The sequence below is a fragment of the Dinoponera quadriceps genome, unplaced genomic scaffold (genome assembly GCF_001313825.1).
Source record: "Dinoponera quadriceps isolate SergipeBrazil2010 unplaced genomic scaffold, ASM131382v1 scaffold278, whole genome shotgun sequence".
In the NCBI taxonomy this organism is placed as follows: domain Eukaryota; kingdom Metazoa; phylum Arthropoda; class Insecta; order Hymenoptera; family Formicidae; genus Dinoponera; species Dinoponera quadriceps.
Genome location: NW_014554664.1, coordinates 768181 through 786877, shown reverse-complemented (window position 1 = coordinate 786877; position 18697 = coordinate 768181). Strand labels below are relative to the sequence as shown.

The 18697-nt window shown below is 39.9% G+C and overlaps 1 protein-coding gene across 1 annotated transcript; it reads left to right on the top strand.

The window, feature by feature from the left end:
* Positions 1-3893: 3893 nt before the first annotated feature.
* LOC106740616 (cuticle protein 65-like) lies at positions 3894-7758 on the top strand. The gene is made up of 4 exons (XM_014611824.1): positions 3894-3960; positions 4844-5083; positions 5228-5395; positions 7415-7758. Exons 1-4 carry the CDS (start codon positions 3949-3951, stop codon positions 7550-7552), a joined length of 558 nt encoding a protein of 185 aa, XP_014467310.1. The 5' UTR covers positions 3894-3948; the 3' UTR covers positions 7553-7758.
* The last annotated feature ends 10939 nt before the right edge of the window (positions 7759-18697 follow it).

Genomic DNA, 18697 nt, shown 5'->3' with positions numbered 1-18697 from the left:
TGCGATCGATCAATTCTTCGAAGCAACACGCGATGTTTGGAATCAGAGAACGAGCGAAATGAGCCGAGATCAAATGCACACGCTTGAGGGAGGAAGAGAGACGAAGTGAAAGAGACGGATAAACGGGTGATTGTGCTCATGGCGCGCATTCCGCTACAAATTGCGCTCATTCAGACCGCATACTAAGTAATCAGCGTCCCGCGGAGGAGTGATCCTTTCGCGAATAGCGTGCCGTGTCGCTTTATCTAATTGCCGGCGTTGTCACCGCGAGACCTTGCTTCAGGCTGCTCAATCACCGGCTGGATCCGACTATTTCAGCAGCCAGAAGACGCGTACTTCGCGATCGCAACATTGTACGCATGCGGAACATCCAATCATGCAAAAATCTCCATTAATCCAGAAGCCGAATCGAAATTTTGGCCCTATCTTAAATCTTTAATTCCACAACACAATAGGGGACGTTTTTTATGCTGTCGTAGCAAATGTATGAATATAAAAGACGGTTTCTTAAGTTAACATGTGTTCATTTACTTATAAAATGGCTTAGAAACAACTCTTAAAGTATTAGATGATACTTGAGAAACGCTATATTACTTGAGAAAAATTGTATATTTATTTATTTGCCACTATAGCATAAAATTTACTGTCTCTGTAAATTAGTTTTTTCCGCATAGAAGTCAAAGTAGCAACTACAAGTTTGACCATGATAACGTCTTGAATTTTTATTTTCGTTGTTTTTAACAACGAAACAGGTTATTTTAAAGTAGCATTAGGATTAAATCGGTAGATTTAAAAGTGCAAGAGAGAAGTTAACAAGTTAACAAATGTAGTATTATCAAAGTAGATTTTTATTAGTCTATAAGTCATTTAAGTAGACACAAATCGACCAAGTAGTACGAAAGATGGGCCAATAAGCGCAAGTTATTATGCACAACAACTTAAATTAACAAGCGAGAGGATAAACTTCTTTCTTACTTTTTTAGATAAATAAAAAAATAAAAATAAAAATGACTAAAGTGAGTCTATTCTTTTGTCCAAGTCTATTCAAAGATATCTCTTTCTGTATAATATTATTTCTTTTTTACAATGTTGAAATCGCATTGGTTTCTGTCAAATGCTCTTCGGCTTAAAAATGACGAAAAGAAAAACGTTCCGTCGTATTAATACGGTACTGAATGAAAGCTTGATCACAAAGCACACGTATCAGCAGCGACTTTTTGCAGAATTCGCGAACGTGCGTACCCGGCGAGACAAATGAACATTAAACCAGGAAACCGTTTGTTTGGACGTAGAGAACCGGTAGGGCGCCTATTTCGCGTGCCAACGTGACAGACGCCGATCGCTTTGTGTCAACGTCGCAACGCTATCTCCATTATTTATCATGCTGGCGATTGAAATTTCAAACGAATTTCGCTACTACTGTCCCTTGAATAATACAGCATATTTCCATAGTAGCAACTCGAGTTGCGGAATTTATTTCGAAAAATAAAATATTTCCCGAAAAAACGTCAAAATTACATTTTATTAAAAAAAAAAAACCAATCACAATTGGGTTTCAATTCAATAAGGAAATCGGATTTTGTTACGTTATATTTACTCAAGGAAACGTTTTGTTGGTCCAACTAGAATTCTAAAAATATCACAAATAAAGTATATCGCTGTTTGCTGCATCTGCTAGAAAATTGTCTGTGGTATAATTTAAAACAGCATTATTTTAACAATATATGCAGGAAAATTTAGATCCTGTTATTAATTTTTAGTAAGAAATGTGACCTTAATATGAGATAAGCCTCACAGAGAGACTCTCTTGATATATTAGACAAGTAGTCCGAATAAAAATTCTATCTCTGTCACCTATATTGATTAGATACAACACATATGTGACATTGAAGTACTTTCTAGTCATTTATTCATATTAACTAATTTCTCGTATCTGGATAATTTTCGCTATGACCGACGAAGATCATGTTTTTAGTGTTATCTATGAAACCTTTTTTGTCTCGATCGCAAAATATAAGAAAGATAATGATAAAAATCTCCGTTAAAGGCGGAAGTATCTCCGACGTTGAAGGCGACATTTCTCCCGGATGACTTGGTGTTTCTCTTGTGACGCAGCCGTGAAACGTCGAACGGAATTTACGCGGCGAGTGTGAACAATTACTTTCGGCTGCTGAGAGAGACGCCGGGAAGGATCGCCATAAATCAATCGGCCGGGCGGTTCGCACACCGATAAAGGTGACTTTTTACGGGCTTAAACTAACGTATCAGTCATGGAAATAGCGATGATAACAACACCGTCGTGAGATTGCCACCTTACGAGCGGCAACCTGCACTTTGTAGTGACGTAATGATAGTGCATGCCGCGGTAGAAGACACTCTTACGTTCCTCGCGCGTGCATGATTTATATTAGCGGCCGCTAATACTTGCTTTACTCCGTAATGAAGCGTTGAGTAATCTTGCACAAACCGACTTCTCGCGCTGGACACCGGGGTATAACCGGGATAAATTCGCCCGTTGCGATTATTACGCCGTTTGCGTGCATGCGTGCTTTTGTACGGCTTGTTGCGCTAATCAAGAAAAAATGAATGTCTTACGTACGAAATTTTTCTTGTTATTACCGGTGCAAGAGAGACGACTTAGCAGAGCAAGCTGGTCAACACGATAAAATATCTTTCGATTGCAATAAAATCCTTTTTGCAATAGATACTCCGTAATACTTCTTAATTGGAGGCAAAATGGCGATACAATGTAGAGCAGATGAATTCGATCGCACGTATGTAACAGTGACAACACTGGTCGACAAATTCCGTATCATATGTTATATATCCATTTTGAATGTTTTAATCTTTCTTATGTTTCTGTTGAAACAGAAAGTAATAAAAACATACTTAGCTGTAATTTAAGAAATATGGGTAATATTTTAATTTTCGTAAGTTAATGGTATGAGGTGTGAAAATAAAGCGACAGGCAAATATTACGTGGCTACATTACATGACGACAAAACAAAAAATATGAAAGAGAAGGAGCCTTACAAGAGAATGAATGAAGCAAATAAATGAACAATTAGTAATAAATAAGCTACGCATTAAATTCTCAGGCTCTTACTGTTACTTTATTTTATCATTGAAGCCCTTTCGTTTTGCATTTTGATTGTGTATCATAAAGAATTTTGGTTTATTTAGTAAGGAAAAAAATTAAATACGTTAGAAAATAATTAAAACTCAATGGCAGACAATTTCCCAAATGAATCGTAGCAGCGAACGTGTTAAGTAAAAAAAAATTCGGTTTCCGGTTTCCGGTCGACTAAAAAGTGTAGGACTAGAGAAGCGTCACCCCGTGACTCTTTAAGGTGGTAGTAGTCGCCCACGGCGAATCACGAAACGATCCGATCGGATTCCGCTCGGTATTCCCGCGGTTTCGTAAGTCCGAGCCCCGACTTAGGAGACAATCACCACAACATTGCTCGCGCGTGGTGGGTCTCGCGAGGCGGGTGGAAAAATCTCGACGTCGTCGTCGTCTCTTTAAGGCTCCGTCTTGCCGCTGCATCAAAATGCGCGCGTGTATGCAAATGTCCGCATAAAGTAGTCGCGCGCTCCATTTACTAACGTTCGCGTCTCTCGCGCACGTTTAGCGTGTTATACAACCTCCTCCTCCTCCTCTTTCGTTGCGCATTATGTGTTTTAATATATGTATAAATGTGTGTGTGTGTGTGTATGTTCGTGTACTTGTCGCGACGTCGTGTGTGCATGTGATGCATATCGTGAGTAAATAGTGCACGAGTCTAGGTAGGTGTGGCGATAGCCGGCCGGCCGTTGGCTTCTCATTGGCGGGGTGCAGGCGCGAAATGAAAGTCAATTCCCTATATAAAGGGTTGCTTTTCTAGCCTGTAGACAGAAACCGATCTATTTTACCACACGACTCACTCTCACGCCAAAGTAACGTTCGACATGAAGGCCCTGGTACGTTCCTCCGCGACCCGCGATCCGCGATTATCGTCGTGAACGACGATACTCTTCTCTCACGACACGACGATGAGGAGAGAACGTAGAGCTCCGCCGCGGAGTCCGCTCGAGATCGACGCTCCTGTGTCTCGATGTGACATTTCCAGTGAGATCTGTCGCATCGAAGTTTCGCGATCACCGAGAATGGTTAAAAAATAATCGGGGAAGTCATCTGTTCGCGTCACGGGATCTCCCGGTTTTAAGATACACTTGACTTCGTCGGAGCGCCATTAATTTATTTCTTCATTTTTATTTTATATTTATTCATTTTTTCACATTCATTTATCCCTCGGTCTATATAGTAGCTTGATTATCTTTTCTCGTAGAATTACAATTTTCACTAGAATTCTAATAGAACATTTTATTTACCAGCATGTTTGTATTTGAAAAGTGTTTTTTATTTTTTCATTTCAACATTTGTTTTTCTTCGGTGATTATGGAAAAAAGCTTTTGAATCCACTTAGTATCTATTTACATCTCTTTATATATTTTTTTATTTTTATTATCTATTAGTTACATTATCTATTATCAATATACCTAGTAAACAGCAACAGTAAGTAATATCAATGTTACAATTTCCCACTCGACAATGTAAATGCAATATAATGCATGTGTTACATAACAGTTACATTGTTAATTGATTGGGAAATTATAGCATTGATAGTTAATGTTTACTGGGGATGGTTGATATATTATATATGTTTTTATTCAATTATATACATTTATATTTCTCTCCTATCGATTTATTTGGATCAATTCATCCGCAAATTTCAACCAACCATGGATTCCCGACGGACTTGTTTTATCACTGTTCCTTTCTTTACCTTTCTTTGCCTTGCAGATCTGCCTGATGCTGATCTCCGTGGCGCTCGCCACCGAGGAGAAGACCGTGGAGAAGCGCGGCCTGTACGGTTTGGGTGATTACGGTGGTCATGGTGGATATGACGTTGGTTATGGTGGACATGGCGGATATGGCGGATATGGTGGATTAGGTGGATTAGGTGGCGTCGCCATTGCCGTCAGGGAGAAGGCTGTCGCCGTGCCCGTCGCAGTTCCCGTCGACCGTCCAGTGCCCGTCAAGGTACGATAGTCGAAGAGTAACACGTTTCCGAGTAGTCGAAGCGCTCGTTGCCGGAAACTCGTCGTTCATAACGACACCACTTCGGCGTTTCGAAACTACGAGCGAAATGAACGGTCGAATCTGACTCCTGCGCGTCGTCTTCAGGTTCCAGTCGCCGTCCCGCACGCGGTTCCAGTAGCCGTCCCGGTGCCGCAGCCGTACCCTGTAGTTCAAACCAAGACGATCGCGGTTCCCGTAGAGAAACCCTACCCAGTTCCGGTCAAAGTTAAGGTGCCAGTGACGATACCCGCTCCATACCCCGTCCCCGTCAAGGTAAGTTATTGACGAATTTATTTCAATCGAATAATATCTTCTTCGTTGATTAACAAAGAAGCACTTAAAACGTTCAACGAAACGTACGGGTGACCGGCCAGAACGGAGAAACTCATTCATCTCGTGTTTCGACGATAGTCAAAGACCAACGATAAAAGTCGACAACGTTGAAGGCACCAAAACAATAGCGATTTGCTTTTATTTGGCCAGTTTCTTTTCTTCGTTATCAAAATAGCTTGAATAATATTGATAATTGGAAATTTCTCGAGTCAAATTAATTTTCGCCTCATTCGATAAGCCGCGATAGTATTGCGATTCCAGTCACTGGTAATTATCATGGTATTCAACGTGTTAACACATAATGGCGACTGCGTTGATTTCTGTCGATCGTTAATTAACGGTTGAACTACCAAAGAGAGACGGTGGATAAATTTATAATAATAAATAAATTTAATTCGACATTCTATGTCGTTTACTTGTTTTCACGGGCTTTCTATTGACCGTATGACCGATTTTTCAAATGTCATTAATTATATATAATTATACTTTGTGACACTTAATGACACGTGACGGTATCATAGTACCAGTCACCGATGACCGTCGCAGCAATTAACTTGTTATGACACCGCCGTGGTCTTCGAGTTTTGACGAGGATCAGAAGCGTAATCGCGCGGATTTGAGTAACGATGCGGCGCTATTTATATCGAATCTCGCCAATTTCTCCACGCAGAAATAGTGACGATAATTGTTAGCTGACTCTTTGGTTATAATAACGTACGTCTCATTATTCCCGACTTTCAAGAGCAACATCGGGAGGCGATCATATTGTTTATTAACGCGCGTGTGCGTAACGGAAGAGCGCCGCCGCAGCTATCTCTCAGTTTAGCTAATTAACCGCGTCCCCGTTAATTAACTAATTAATTAATTAACAAGTGTTCGAGCTCGTTGCGACAAGAACCACAGTTTCCGATCGTTCATGCGGACGTTACGCGGTATTGGAGCGGGTAAACGCGCGCACGTGTGAGAGAGAGAGAGAGAGAGAGAGAGAGATGTAATCGGTGGCAGGTCGAGCGAAATTTTACAGTCGCCGCGGCGAGTTACAGCGAAAATTACTTGACGATCGCCGCTGCAGAGACGTAATCAACGAGGAAAGCCGATTCGTGATCGCGAATATATCGGGATCGCAATTACTCTGTCTAATTACGTCCTTACGTAAGAAGACTAATTGCCTGATCACCGTTTTCGAGTCGCGCGAAAATAGCATGTGAGGGTAACACAAGCATAATAAATGTAATTAATATAATAATAACTTTAATTTATGCTTTCGCAAATTTTTTTAGTTACGCACTGTACGACCGCGCATAAAATCATCATTAAATTGAAATTGAAAGTAAAATTAATTAACGATATCAGAAATTTTACTAAAAGACTTTAAAATGTTTATAGTGTTACGTTTTCGTTTTACTCTTCCGTAATAATAGATTCTTCGAACAATTTGAAGACAATTCTCTGAGTGGTTTTTCGAGAATGTGTAATTCTTAACGTTGCGTATTCTTGCAACTAAGTCTTAAATTAAAATATTATGACAACGAACTTCCCTTCAAAATAGCCCCGAAGAATGTAGCTTTGATTTTCATTTGGTTCTTTGAAGTTTAGGTTACGTAAAGCCTTTCCTTTTCAATCGTTTATAATTTAATATTAATTGCCTCGATATTCTCGTTGAGGAAACTTCGACCTCGAATCGGCCAAAGAACCTGTTATTAAAAAAATAATACGATAGAAGTGAGATATTTAGTGTGATACATATAATTAACAGGATAAAAAATTACATTACGAAATATATGGCTCGGCGGGTAAAATTCCGAGCGGAAAGTTGTTGACAGTGAGAAGTTCTCGCCTTTCGCTCCGCCTTAACGTCGAAGTACAAAGTTGCGAACTGACTGTTGAAAGTTGTCCTTCAGACTTTCCCTTTCTTATTATTGTTGTTATTAATCGATTTCGATATTTCATGTTTTTCAGGTATCCGAGCCAGTCGCAGTTCCGGTCCCACACGCCGTACCAGTCGCGGTTCCGACTCCAGTCATCGTCAAGGAGACGGTCCCCGTTTTCGTTAAGGGCTACGGCTACGGGTACGGCCACGGCCACGGCCACTATTAGATGAATTTTTCCCCCCAAAAGTCACGCGCGCATATCCCCGTGCCCTGTTTTTACCTACCTACCTTACAAACCTACCTACCTGTTGCCCAACATCGCAAATTCCATCGCGACGGGCGGTTGAACTTCAAGACGCTTCCTCCCCTCGTCGCAGTACTCTGAATTCACGAAATAAATCAATTTTGTAAATGTTTTCGTAAAGAAAGAAACACCGAGTCAATTTTTTCTAACCTTGAAACTCGCCCCTTCCTCTGTTCCGAGACACGCGAAAGTCCTGTGATACTTCAATTGCGAGAAATTTCTTCGCAGCGTCGCAACAATGTCACGATTAAATCTTTTCGCGTGTTTTAAGATCCGGCAAAATTAAAAATTAATTGAGATTGTTTCTACAATTAATTTCCTATGAAAACATTGATGTCATTGTTGCTTTACATTAATATTAATTAATAATATACGTAATTTTGAGCGTTTTATCATAATTAGAGCATTTCATTAAAAATAGAATTACTTCTGACTGATCCAAGGTTTACCCGCATTATTGAAATTTTTTTGTTTATATAAAAATTATTCTAATTACGTCTATACAGAACTAATTGCGTTCATATAGGAGTAAAAACAATGCGGAAATATGAAAGAGAATATAGAATGATACAGGATAAATTTTATATATATATATATATATATATATATTGCAAATATTACGGATATTATGATTTCTCACACTGCAATTAATTATACGCGTAATCGACGTGATTACGATATTTCAACGCGGAATTAGTTTCATTTTTCCTAGGTCCACTTGTGTCATCAAAATTTCTAGGAGATCCTCGTATAAAAATTTTTATACAAAAAACGTTTGCTCTCTTGCACGCATTGCTTCTTGTGCTTCCTTTCTAAATATAATCTTTGCGCTTTGCACACGATCACGAGCTCCGAATAACCTCTTAGTTTTGAGCAATTTCGGTGCACGTTCTCGTTTATATCTAGATTTTCCGTCGGTGGATTATCCTCTAGATATATGTACATTGTCAATTTAAATGTGGTCTTAATTTTTCTTTTTGTCGCATGGCACTTAAAAACTCGCACCTGGTTCTTCATGATCTGATAATTTGAATTAACAGAACTTATCATTAATTTCTCGAAAAAGAGTCGAAAAATGAGGATATGGGCAGAAAACTAATTTTATAAATATCAACATTTCTAGGAGATCCTCGTATAAAGATTTTGAAAAGGAGTCGAAGCAATACGGACTAATTGTATAAATATTACAAACATGGCGAGTGCATTACAATTGTACACGGCAGTTTATCGCGCAATTCCGCGCGCGCCATCAATTTCGAGCGGAGTTTAGGTCGAAACTGGATCTAGTAAACTTTCGAGTTGGACTATTTTCGTGCCGCGCCTCGCAATCGCCCGTGCCGAAGCATTACAGAGTCAAGGTGAACCTGGAGTTGCGGGAAGCGCAATATCGGCGGGTTCAACGTCGGAGAAAAAAGAAGAGGACCGTCCCCGTCTGTTTTCGGACGGGATAGTTGTAATCGCGCACAATGCGAGATATCAGATCACATACGGACACAGTTGCTCTGGGCTCTTAGGAAGAAATGTCGAAACGATACAAAACACTCGTGCGGGATCGACGTCGGGCGCTCTTTCGTAATGAAAATTTAAGTGGCTGCGCCCAACCGCTCATCACAGCTCGCTTCTGTGCTTGCTCGTTGCCAGCCACCTCGCACTTCGCGCCACGTTTTACCATGTTTTACCTCGTCCAGGTGCGCCTGCCTTTCATGACAGGAGACCGTAAATTCTCGCCGGTAGCTAACTGGATCCATTGGATCCTTCCCATTCCGCTCCATTTGAGATGAGCTCGCCGTCGGAAATGCTTACCGTCTATTCGACGAGGATTTTTCATAAATTCGATCGATCTGTGGTAAATCTTCGATGATCGGGCTTATCGCGAGAAACTCGTGGCCGCTGATTAATGGCAACAGCACCTCGAATAAGGAATATCGCGCGAAATATATATAGCTTTTCATCCATCAGAAAATATTAAAATGTAGATATTATCTCAATAATAAAATATATGTGTATATGTAAGAGAAAGAAAAAAAGAAGGAGAGAGAGAGAAGGAGAGGGAGAGAGAGTGAGAGATAAACTATATAAAAATTATATAAGTTCGGCTCTGTTATATATATATACTGAATTAAAAATATTGTAGTGTGAATGTTATATCTTTCTAAAAAGTAAAATATTATATATAAGATATTACATGTATAATATTAATATAATATTAATAATATTAAATATAAAATTATAATTTATATTGCGCACAAAATTATACAGAAATTACAGTTTCTAGAAATAAATGAAAATTAAGTTAGCTTAAATTTTCAGATTAAGCTTAATTTTCAATTAAGAAGTCATATTAAAATAGAGAGTCGATATTGTTACGATGATGTTAGTCAATGGGGAAAAAGTGGATCTTGTTATAATTAATATATAATAGTGTGAAATACAAATATAATAATGTGAATGTTATTTCTGTAATACGATATTACGTAAAAATCTACACAGAGATTCGAAAGACGAATCGAAGGAATTATATAAGAACTAATTAAAATTAAAAAATCACACACGCACACAGACACATCAATGTGCTGATCGGAGTTTGATACAGCGTTAGCTAACACTCGAATGGAGTATGTTGGCTCGTTAGACATAGAGCTCGTTTAAATGTTAAAAGCGCTCGTCGTGTTGTCGTCGTACAGCCGTCCGCATTGCCGTAAATAATGGCGCAATGTGCGCAGAAAGACGTGGGAAAGAAACGTCGTCCTTAGAGAAGCAGCACGATGAGGGGTCTTTCGAACGGGGAGAAAAGATATAGCGCGAGATATTTTCGCGTTCACGCTGAATTCTATACGGACGAAGAAGAAGAGAGTCGTGTCGCTTGCGACACGCGCGCGAAACGCCACGTTGCGCGTGAAATTTCGGCAATGTTCGTCGCGCGATCATCACTTGTCATTCCACTCCGGCGTTAGAGCTCGTAACTTGATCACGTAACAGAACGCAATAAAATCGGCAAATTCGAGAAAATAAGCCGTGAAAGCTCCTGTTAAATCATTTAAAGCTAACTATGCGAGCTCAATAAAAGTCATCATTTAGAACTCATTTGGAATGTCGTAGAATCGAATGTTGCAACCTGAGTGTTGCAATTTCAAATGACACGGTCGGATCTTGCCTCGAAAGTTCCGTGCGCATTGTTGATTATTGTTTATTCATTTATGGATGTACTGTTCATAAGTCAAAATAAGGAAAAAATTATTTAAAAAATTGCAAATTACAAGCCACATTGCATTTAGAAATTACACCAATTCACAAAAGTTTGACCGCAATTCAGATCGAAAGTTATTCTACTTTAAAGAAGGTTGTAGGGTGAAACGAGTTTGATAAGAATTCAATGAAAATTGAATTATTTATATATTGAAATATTATCTAATTCCTTGTTCGTGCAATTAGAGAAAGATTGATCTTTCAAGAGCTGAGATATTTGTAACTAAAGTTGACACTTTTTATATATATTTCTTGAGAGATTAGCATGTTACTTTTAATTACTATTTTTAATATCTCCTGAATTAAAAATAAGATTTTAATGAAAAACTACTGTGATATTAAAAACTAATATTTAGGCATTATATACAAATTTCAAAATTATTGATCATTATGTTTTGAAAAAAATGTAGCGATATAAAGTTTATAATTTATAGTAATACTCGAAATATATATATATATAATTGATGTATATAGATATAGCATTAAGCAGAAAAATAAATCATGTTTTTGTATTTGTAATAATATATACATATATATATATATATGTATGTATATATGTTTACTTCAACTTTGTTTTAAATTAATATTTATTATTTAGATAATGGAATAAAAGTGTAGAAACGTAATTTTGCCTGATAAGCTCGAAATTTATGAGTGGCTCTTTTGATGCGCTACTAAAAATACGGTATTAATGGGCAATATATTCTTAATAATTCTAATTTATTTTATGTGATTGTTTAGTCTCGTTTGTGTACTTGAAATCGATTTTAGTTGTTATTTCATCTCATCCGACTCTCGTCTGCGACAACTTGTTTATGGTCGATTAAAAATGACGCTAATTATTATGTCCACCGAACATTTATAAGGTAATGTCGTTATTCGTGAATGAAAATCCCTACATATATAAATAACAAGTGTCTGTGAGTTTACGAAAGGAAGACAAAATCAATTCTCCAATATTGTGTAATCGTGTATAATCGTAAGCCAAAAATCCATATATCATCGCTACTGTTTTGGAAGCGTCTTGTCAGTACCCCTCTTCATCTCATCGTGACATTTTCGTTAAAAAAGAGGAAAAAGAAGAAGAGGAAAAGAAATAAGAAAGGAAAATTTATTCCGAGCTTTTGCTATATAGAAATGCAAAATGAAGAAAGATTGTGTAAGCGCAGTGTGCTGCATTGACACAAATACGATTGCTACTCGTTATGCGTCACCGTTCCTATCTTTATGAGATCAATTCTCGCACAAGGCATGCAATTAAGCAAACGGCTCATTTCGATTAGTCGAAATTTAAATGCCCAATTCTACCCACGTTTCTCTCGTTCTCCGATTTCGTAAGTTTCCGAACGTTTTGATCGCATAATACATAGATAACGCCGTTGAAAAATCTCGCTGTAGGTTTCCGAACACGAAAATCAAATCTCGTCCGTTTCTACAAGGTGTGTCTGCGTGTGTATGTACCAGATTCTTTAAATATCCCTTAGTCCGAAAGTTGATCTCGTCGTGCTAATTTCGTGAAATGCCAGAACTTAATTTCAATGATTTTAATTCAATATATTCGGATCTGGCGACATGGATAAATATCTCATTTTCACAATATTTGTTAATAGATATCGTTTTTGTAATATTTATTAATAAATATCATTTCTACAATATATATTTCCCAATAAAGTGTGAGAACATTTTGCGCGTCGTTATTGTTGTTTCACGTTATAATATTTAATTTTATTTCTGGTAATTATTTCTTCATATCAGTTATTAATCTCTTTCTACTTAGCTCTACTTTTTTCTCTTTATTATGTAATTAAACGATAATATATATTTGTCTCCCTCTCTCTCTCTCTCTCTCTCTTCTTCCATCAATATATATTATTATTATTATCATTATGATTATATGTTACTGTTATTGTTATACGTAATTGTGATCATTTCGACATAATCACGACATTTCGATTACGGATTAATTCTGTTCGAACCTTGCCAAGATCCGTTTGCGTTGCCGAAATTTCCTCGTTCCTTTCGAGACCTCTGGAAAAAGCCGAAGTATAAGAATGCAGATACGGGATGTGATAACGATGCAAATAGCGGAATGTGAACGATCAACTTGCGTAAAATAGTCCGGGTTACTTGGAGATAAACGGAATGCATATTTTTAAAAAGACTGCCTCTTGCATAAGATTTGCATAGATTTCTGAGGCGGTTCATGGAATGCAAGCAAGACTGGACAAAAAATCGTTCGCGTTCCAAACGCGTCTCCTCCGCGTTTCTTGCGTGTTTCCGTCGGCTCTGAGAATAAAACTCGACGATTCTCATTCCAATTTTCTCTACAATATATCGAAATACAAATCGCAATTACATAAGATCGCGACACACACACGCACATACACGTATATAGAGCGTGACACAGTGACCACTTTAATCGGACGCAATTGATATGGGTGACTCAAAGAAGATAGGAACAAAGCCAGGCGACAAGCTTCCTCGTAACGTGGATGTGTAATTTTGAGGACGCACGCGGACAACTTTCTTTCTTTACGCGTGGAACGTGTCGCGTACATAATAACGGCCCCATCGATTGAGCCGATTTGCATGACAATAACGAGACGCCCGATGTTTAGCAATTAACAGCCAGCATCGTTTTGCTCATCGCAGATATCGGATCCTGTTATACGATCCTGCCGCCGGTGCATCTCAATTGCTACCATATTTATAGGATCAACTTTTGATATCTGTTAAATTCAACACGTAATATCCAGGAACCTTCCTTATTTTTGTTTTGCTTTTCGACAATTAATCATAGAAACAATAATAATAATCAATTTTCGACCATTATAACCAAATTATAATTTAGCCAATGTTATAATTTATGAAATGTATTGAAGAGAAAAAGCACCAAGATCGACATATCATTTTCCGCCTACGTCAACTTCGGGCAACTCTACTTACCGATTTTCTACGCAAAATCTATTATTTTATACGGCAATTTAAAGAGATTATTTCATGTATTCTCAGCTTGTTGATCCAGCAACTCGCATGCGGCGTGTCGCGAGATTTACGACGGCTATTAATAAGCAGTGGCGGCAGTGGCGGCGGCAACGGTAGCGGCTCTCGCGCGGCGAAGAACGTGGAAACGATGTTCCGATTTCAGCCGGGCGTTGCAACCTCGTGGGCCTTCAGGACGCGAAAGCGAATGCAGGTCGTGTGCGATGCAGAACGCATCGGTGAACGCGCGGTGTACATATCGAGGTGACGCGGAGCGAAGCGAACGTGCGTGTAATAACCGGTGCGGTACGCACACGAAACGTGGAATTTTCGGCGATTTCGCCGAGGCCGGTCGGTCCGGCGCTCGCGATTATGCAATCGCTACGAACGAGTATACAAACACATACACACACACACAGAGGCACACGTGCATATACGCGCATCTCGCGCTCAAGCGCAACAAACGGGCTCCGAGGAACACGGATAGAGGAACACGACGGTTTCCGGTGTTGTAATCGGACCGATTTATGCAACTTTTAAGGGCGCGCATCTTGGTCTTCGAAAGACCGGAAACTCCCGGGAAATTCGTGGCGGACTCAAGATCAAGCTAATAAAATTAATCAATAGATTCGTTTGAACCTTATAGTTTTTTTATTTGAAACAGTTTTCTATAAAACTTCTATTTTTCGAGATATATTTCGGAGTTTCCGATACTTTGTCCTCACTCTGTATAGCACAACGGGATCGGAAAGCTCAGATGTAATTTACGATCGAGTCTGTGTCATAATTAGACATCGCGAATTGCATCGGGGAATAACCAAAAATCTCGCATTATTATCCTCTGTCGTTTGGCAGGAAGCCAATGAGAAATTCCACAATAAACTTTCGCGAATTTATTCTTTTCAGAAGCATCGAGAATATCGAACAGTCATGTGTGTAAAGTACAATTAGGCTTTGTAATGTTATATATTATAAATATCGTGATTGTGTTTCTGTGATATGACATACGCAACGTAAGTACGACGTTTCTCATGTTCGATGTACAATCTGGGCTACAAGAATTTGATTTAATATTACAAGATAGTAGATTAATTCTTCAAACAAATCTCCCCCATATTCCGAGGAAATAATAACATGAGAAATTAGAATTCATCCGAACGATAAGATGCATACTACTAGCAGGAAAGCCTTAACATGGTGCGATTAAGTTTTGAATTAATTAAGATTTTCGCGCGCGCGTAAATTAAATAGGTTAATAGTATCTTTTTTTGTAAGTAACTTTTTTGCTATTTTATAACTCGTTTTTTCATAATCAGTATTTCGTAACTACCTTATATCTAATTTATGGCTAGAATATCTTTTTTACAAATATTTCATAACCAGTATTCTACATGTAATTCGTTTCAAGACGTATTAACACGCAAAGCCATCACTGTGGCAGATCATTGATTAGACGTTCTTGCATCTTTGCATAATCGGCAAATAGTGAATCAGTATTGCATATATACTGTTAAAAGATCCCAATGACCCAGTTACATTGCGTGTTAAGGCTATTCCGCTGATCAGTGTGCGTCGAAATCGAGATTAAGTAAACATATGATTTATCCGCGAGGAATGCGCAGCACTGCCACCCTCGCGCATGCGTGCAATATTAAAATGCGATATTAATCGTAGTTGCGATCGGAGTGGAAAAGTATGCCGCCTTGTACACGAGTAGATGTAATTATCCTATAAATATGGTACAAAGTGTATCTGGATCGATGCACCTTCAATATTAGCCAGATGCAATCGAGCCACTGAATGTCGGGCAAATTCCGCGCGTGACCTATTTTATTCGCCGCTATTATCTCGTCACGATTGTGCGCGCTCGATAAGTGCACACGCGAGCACATCGTCCATCGATCTGCCCCGAGCAGCTACGAGAGTCCTTCGAGAAGTTCTAACGTCAAACGGATAATTTCCACGAAATATTCCCGCTCTAGATTGAATTCACACGCATATTAATTAATAAAATATACAAAAATAGAGATAAAAATCGAATTGTATCTGAATTTATCGAATCGCTAACCAGGATGTTTCTCTTCACTGATTTGCTATCACCCAGCCGCATATCCATGTGAATTCCTGCATTTTTATTATCCTTTATGGATTCACATGAGTTCCTATGAATCCACCTGGAAACCCCCTGAAATGTTCAAACAGGGAAGACGCCGCTCGCAATCAGTTTGATTCTTAAAGTCGGCAAGCGAAATACAAAAATCGTCTCAGCACCCGTAATCATCTTCGTGGTCAATAAACCAGGGTAGAGTTTGTAGCTCGTTCGCGTCAATCGTGCACTTCCCAAGGCTACACGTAAATTATCAAACAGCTGAGGAAATGTATCCGTTCATCAAACTCACCTCCGTTTCCGTACATTCGTGAATACTTCGAGAAATTTTCACATGAAACAGACGACTGAGAACAATATTCTTGGCTTGAATTTAACTCGCGAATACTAACTAGTAAAAAAGGCAAAAGTAAGTAAAAATGGAAAATTGCTAGGAAGCGTTTGTCAAATCGCCGACATTTCCCGCGCGATTTCTTCGTGATGTCTTTTCGGTAAAGGACGACGCGGGATTCACGACGATCCAGCTCGCCTGTAACAAGTGTAAGTCTACGAATCACCTCGGAATCTACACCGAGCAAAGATCCCGGTCATATTTTCTTCCTCCCTCTCTTATTTTTTTTTTCAACGAAAGTATATCCGCCCGTTTCATCTAAGCAAAGTAACCCGGCTCCGACAAATGTCACATGCAAATTCGGAATCGGTATCACGAGGCTTGGCGGACCGCCTCCTCCCGTTCAAGGCGAGAATTCGCGTCTGGGAGGCAGTCTTTTGATTTTTAATCGTCTTCACGCATATTTGCTCCTCCCCTCGTCAGCCGGGTATCTTGATCGCGTGCTCGCCAACGAAAAGAAAAAATAGAAGCGTCCGGGATCAAAGGTCGCAACGATATTTGGGCCACATCAGCTATTTCACGAATTTCCGGTCGAAGAACCGCGAAGGAGAGAGCGAGTGCGACAAGGTCGTCGGCGCTCGTAAAATGCATCTCGCGTCGTCGAATTTCACGACGATCGTAGAATCAAGCTAGCGTGTCCGGCGATATTCATATTAACGATTCGACGCGAACGGCCGCGCCGACAGCTTTTGATCGAGACCGTAATATCGACGAGGCCTCTTTTTTTTATCGCCGCGCGCAAAAAATTCACACGACTTCTACGTCGTCGCGCCCCGCCGAGCCGTGCTGAAAGCGGGATCGAATCGAATCACTATAAAAATGTCGATGAGAGCGCGTGTGACGCAAACGATTTATTTGTATATACCGTGCGACACCAAGTGAGAAAAAAAGAGGGAGAGATAAAAAGAAGCGTCGTGAGTTACGAGCGATCAGATATCCTCCAGGGATTACCGCGGCCGGAGGAGCCTCTCCGGAGAGCAAAGAAATAGCGAAATTTCACATTCCGCATTTAATTGCTTTTTACGTGGGCGACACCACATTTTAGAATTTCGGGGAGCCGAAGGCTGACCGCTTCTAAGGAATGTTAAACGTTCCCGTCAATTCGGTGCGGAGGATCCGCGTGGACGAGATAAGTAAGAGGAAACAGACGAAAGACTATTGAGTGTGTCTTGCAAATAATCGGCAATAATTTGCGAGTTGCAAGTATAATAAACTAGAGACAGGCGAAAGAAAGCGAGAATATATGACCATTTAAATATATTATCTCCCTCTCCCTCTGGCTGTCGCTAATTAGCGATCCAGCGGAAGTAAAGCGACTCGTATCGATTACGAGGTGTTCCACCGAACAGACATTCCTCCATAATTTCCGTCGTGATGTTTCATTTATCGAATTTGAATTCGATGATCCGTTTGTCCGTCACGGAACCGGCGCGCGGTCTCGCGAACGTGAATCACCGATCGACCCGTTCGCGATAGCCGTGCGTCTGAACTTGTTTCGAATAGAGGCCCGATTAATGACTTAATAGCTTATAAACGCTCGTCTGCGTTCGCCAGTTTCGCAAATAAACCCATAAGTTATGCAGCCGGCGGCATCGAGATTAGCTACCGTGCCAGATCGTCCGCGTTTTATCCGTGCGTATTTTATGTAACGAGATCGCAGACAGCATTCGGCGTTTTTTTTATCCCTTTCTCTCTTCCTCTCTCTCTCTCTCTCTCTCTTTCTTTCTCGGATAGGCGACGAAAATACCCGGATCGCTTTTGAATTTCATCGACTCATTAGAGTGATTTATAAGATTTTAATTATTTAAATGACTTTTTTCACGGTTGCTCGAAAATGAGAGTTTTGCGTCAAAATCGCGACCGTCAGAGCGGCCGTCTTCGCGTGTGTTGCGTCATCCGATAAATGTGGATTTTTTGAAATATCTGCCGTGTGCGTATATATGCGTGTCGTCTTGCTCTGCGAGTCCTCGTTACGACGCTCGACGTCGTAACGATGACAAGCGAACTGGTGCCGTAATACTTAATTTTCGACAACGAGCCGACTGAAACAGCTGCGCCCCCTCGTCTATGAGAGCGTCAAGAAGGATATATATTAACGATGCCGCGTCACGCTCGACGTTTTCTGGAACTGGAACCGGACAGGTGGGCCAATTAACGGGCGAAATTGCGCGAAGTTGCCCAAAACGCGAACCACTTTCGGTAATAGCACGGTTCTCCCGTGGAAAGAGGAGCCGACCGGCCGCGGCCCCGGTCTCTCTCTCTCTCACTCTCTCCTTCGTACTCCGCCCTGTTGAGCGTCTCGCGAAAAGCATGAGACAAAGAAAAACACACGGCCTAGAGA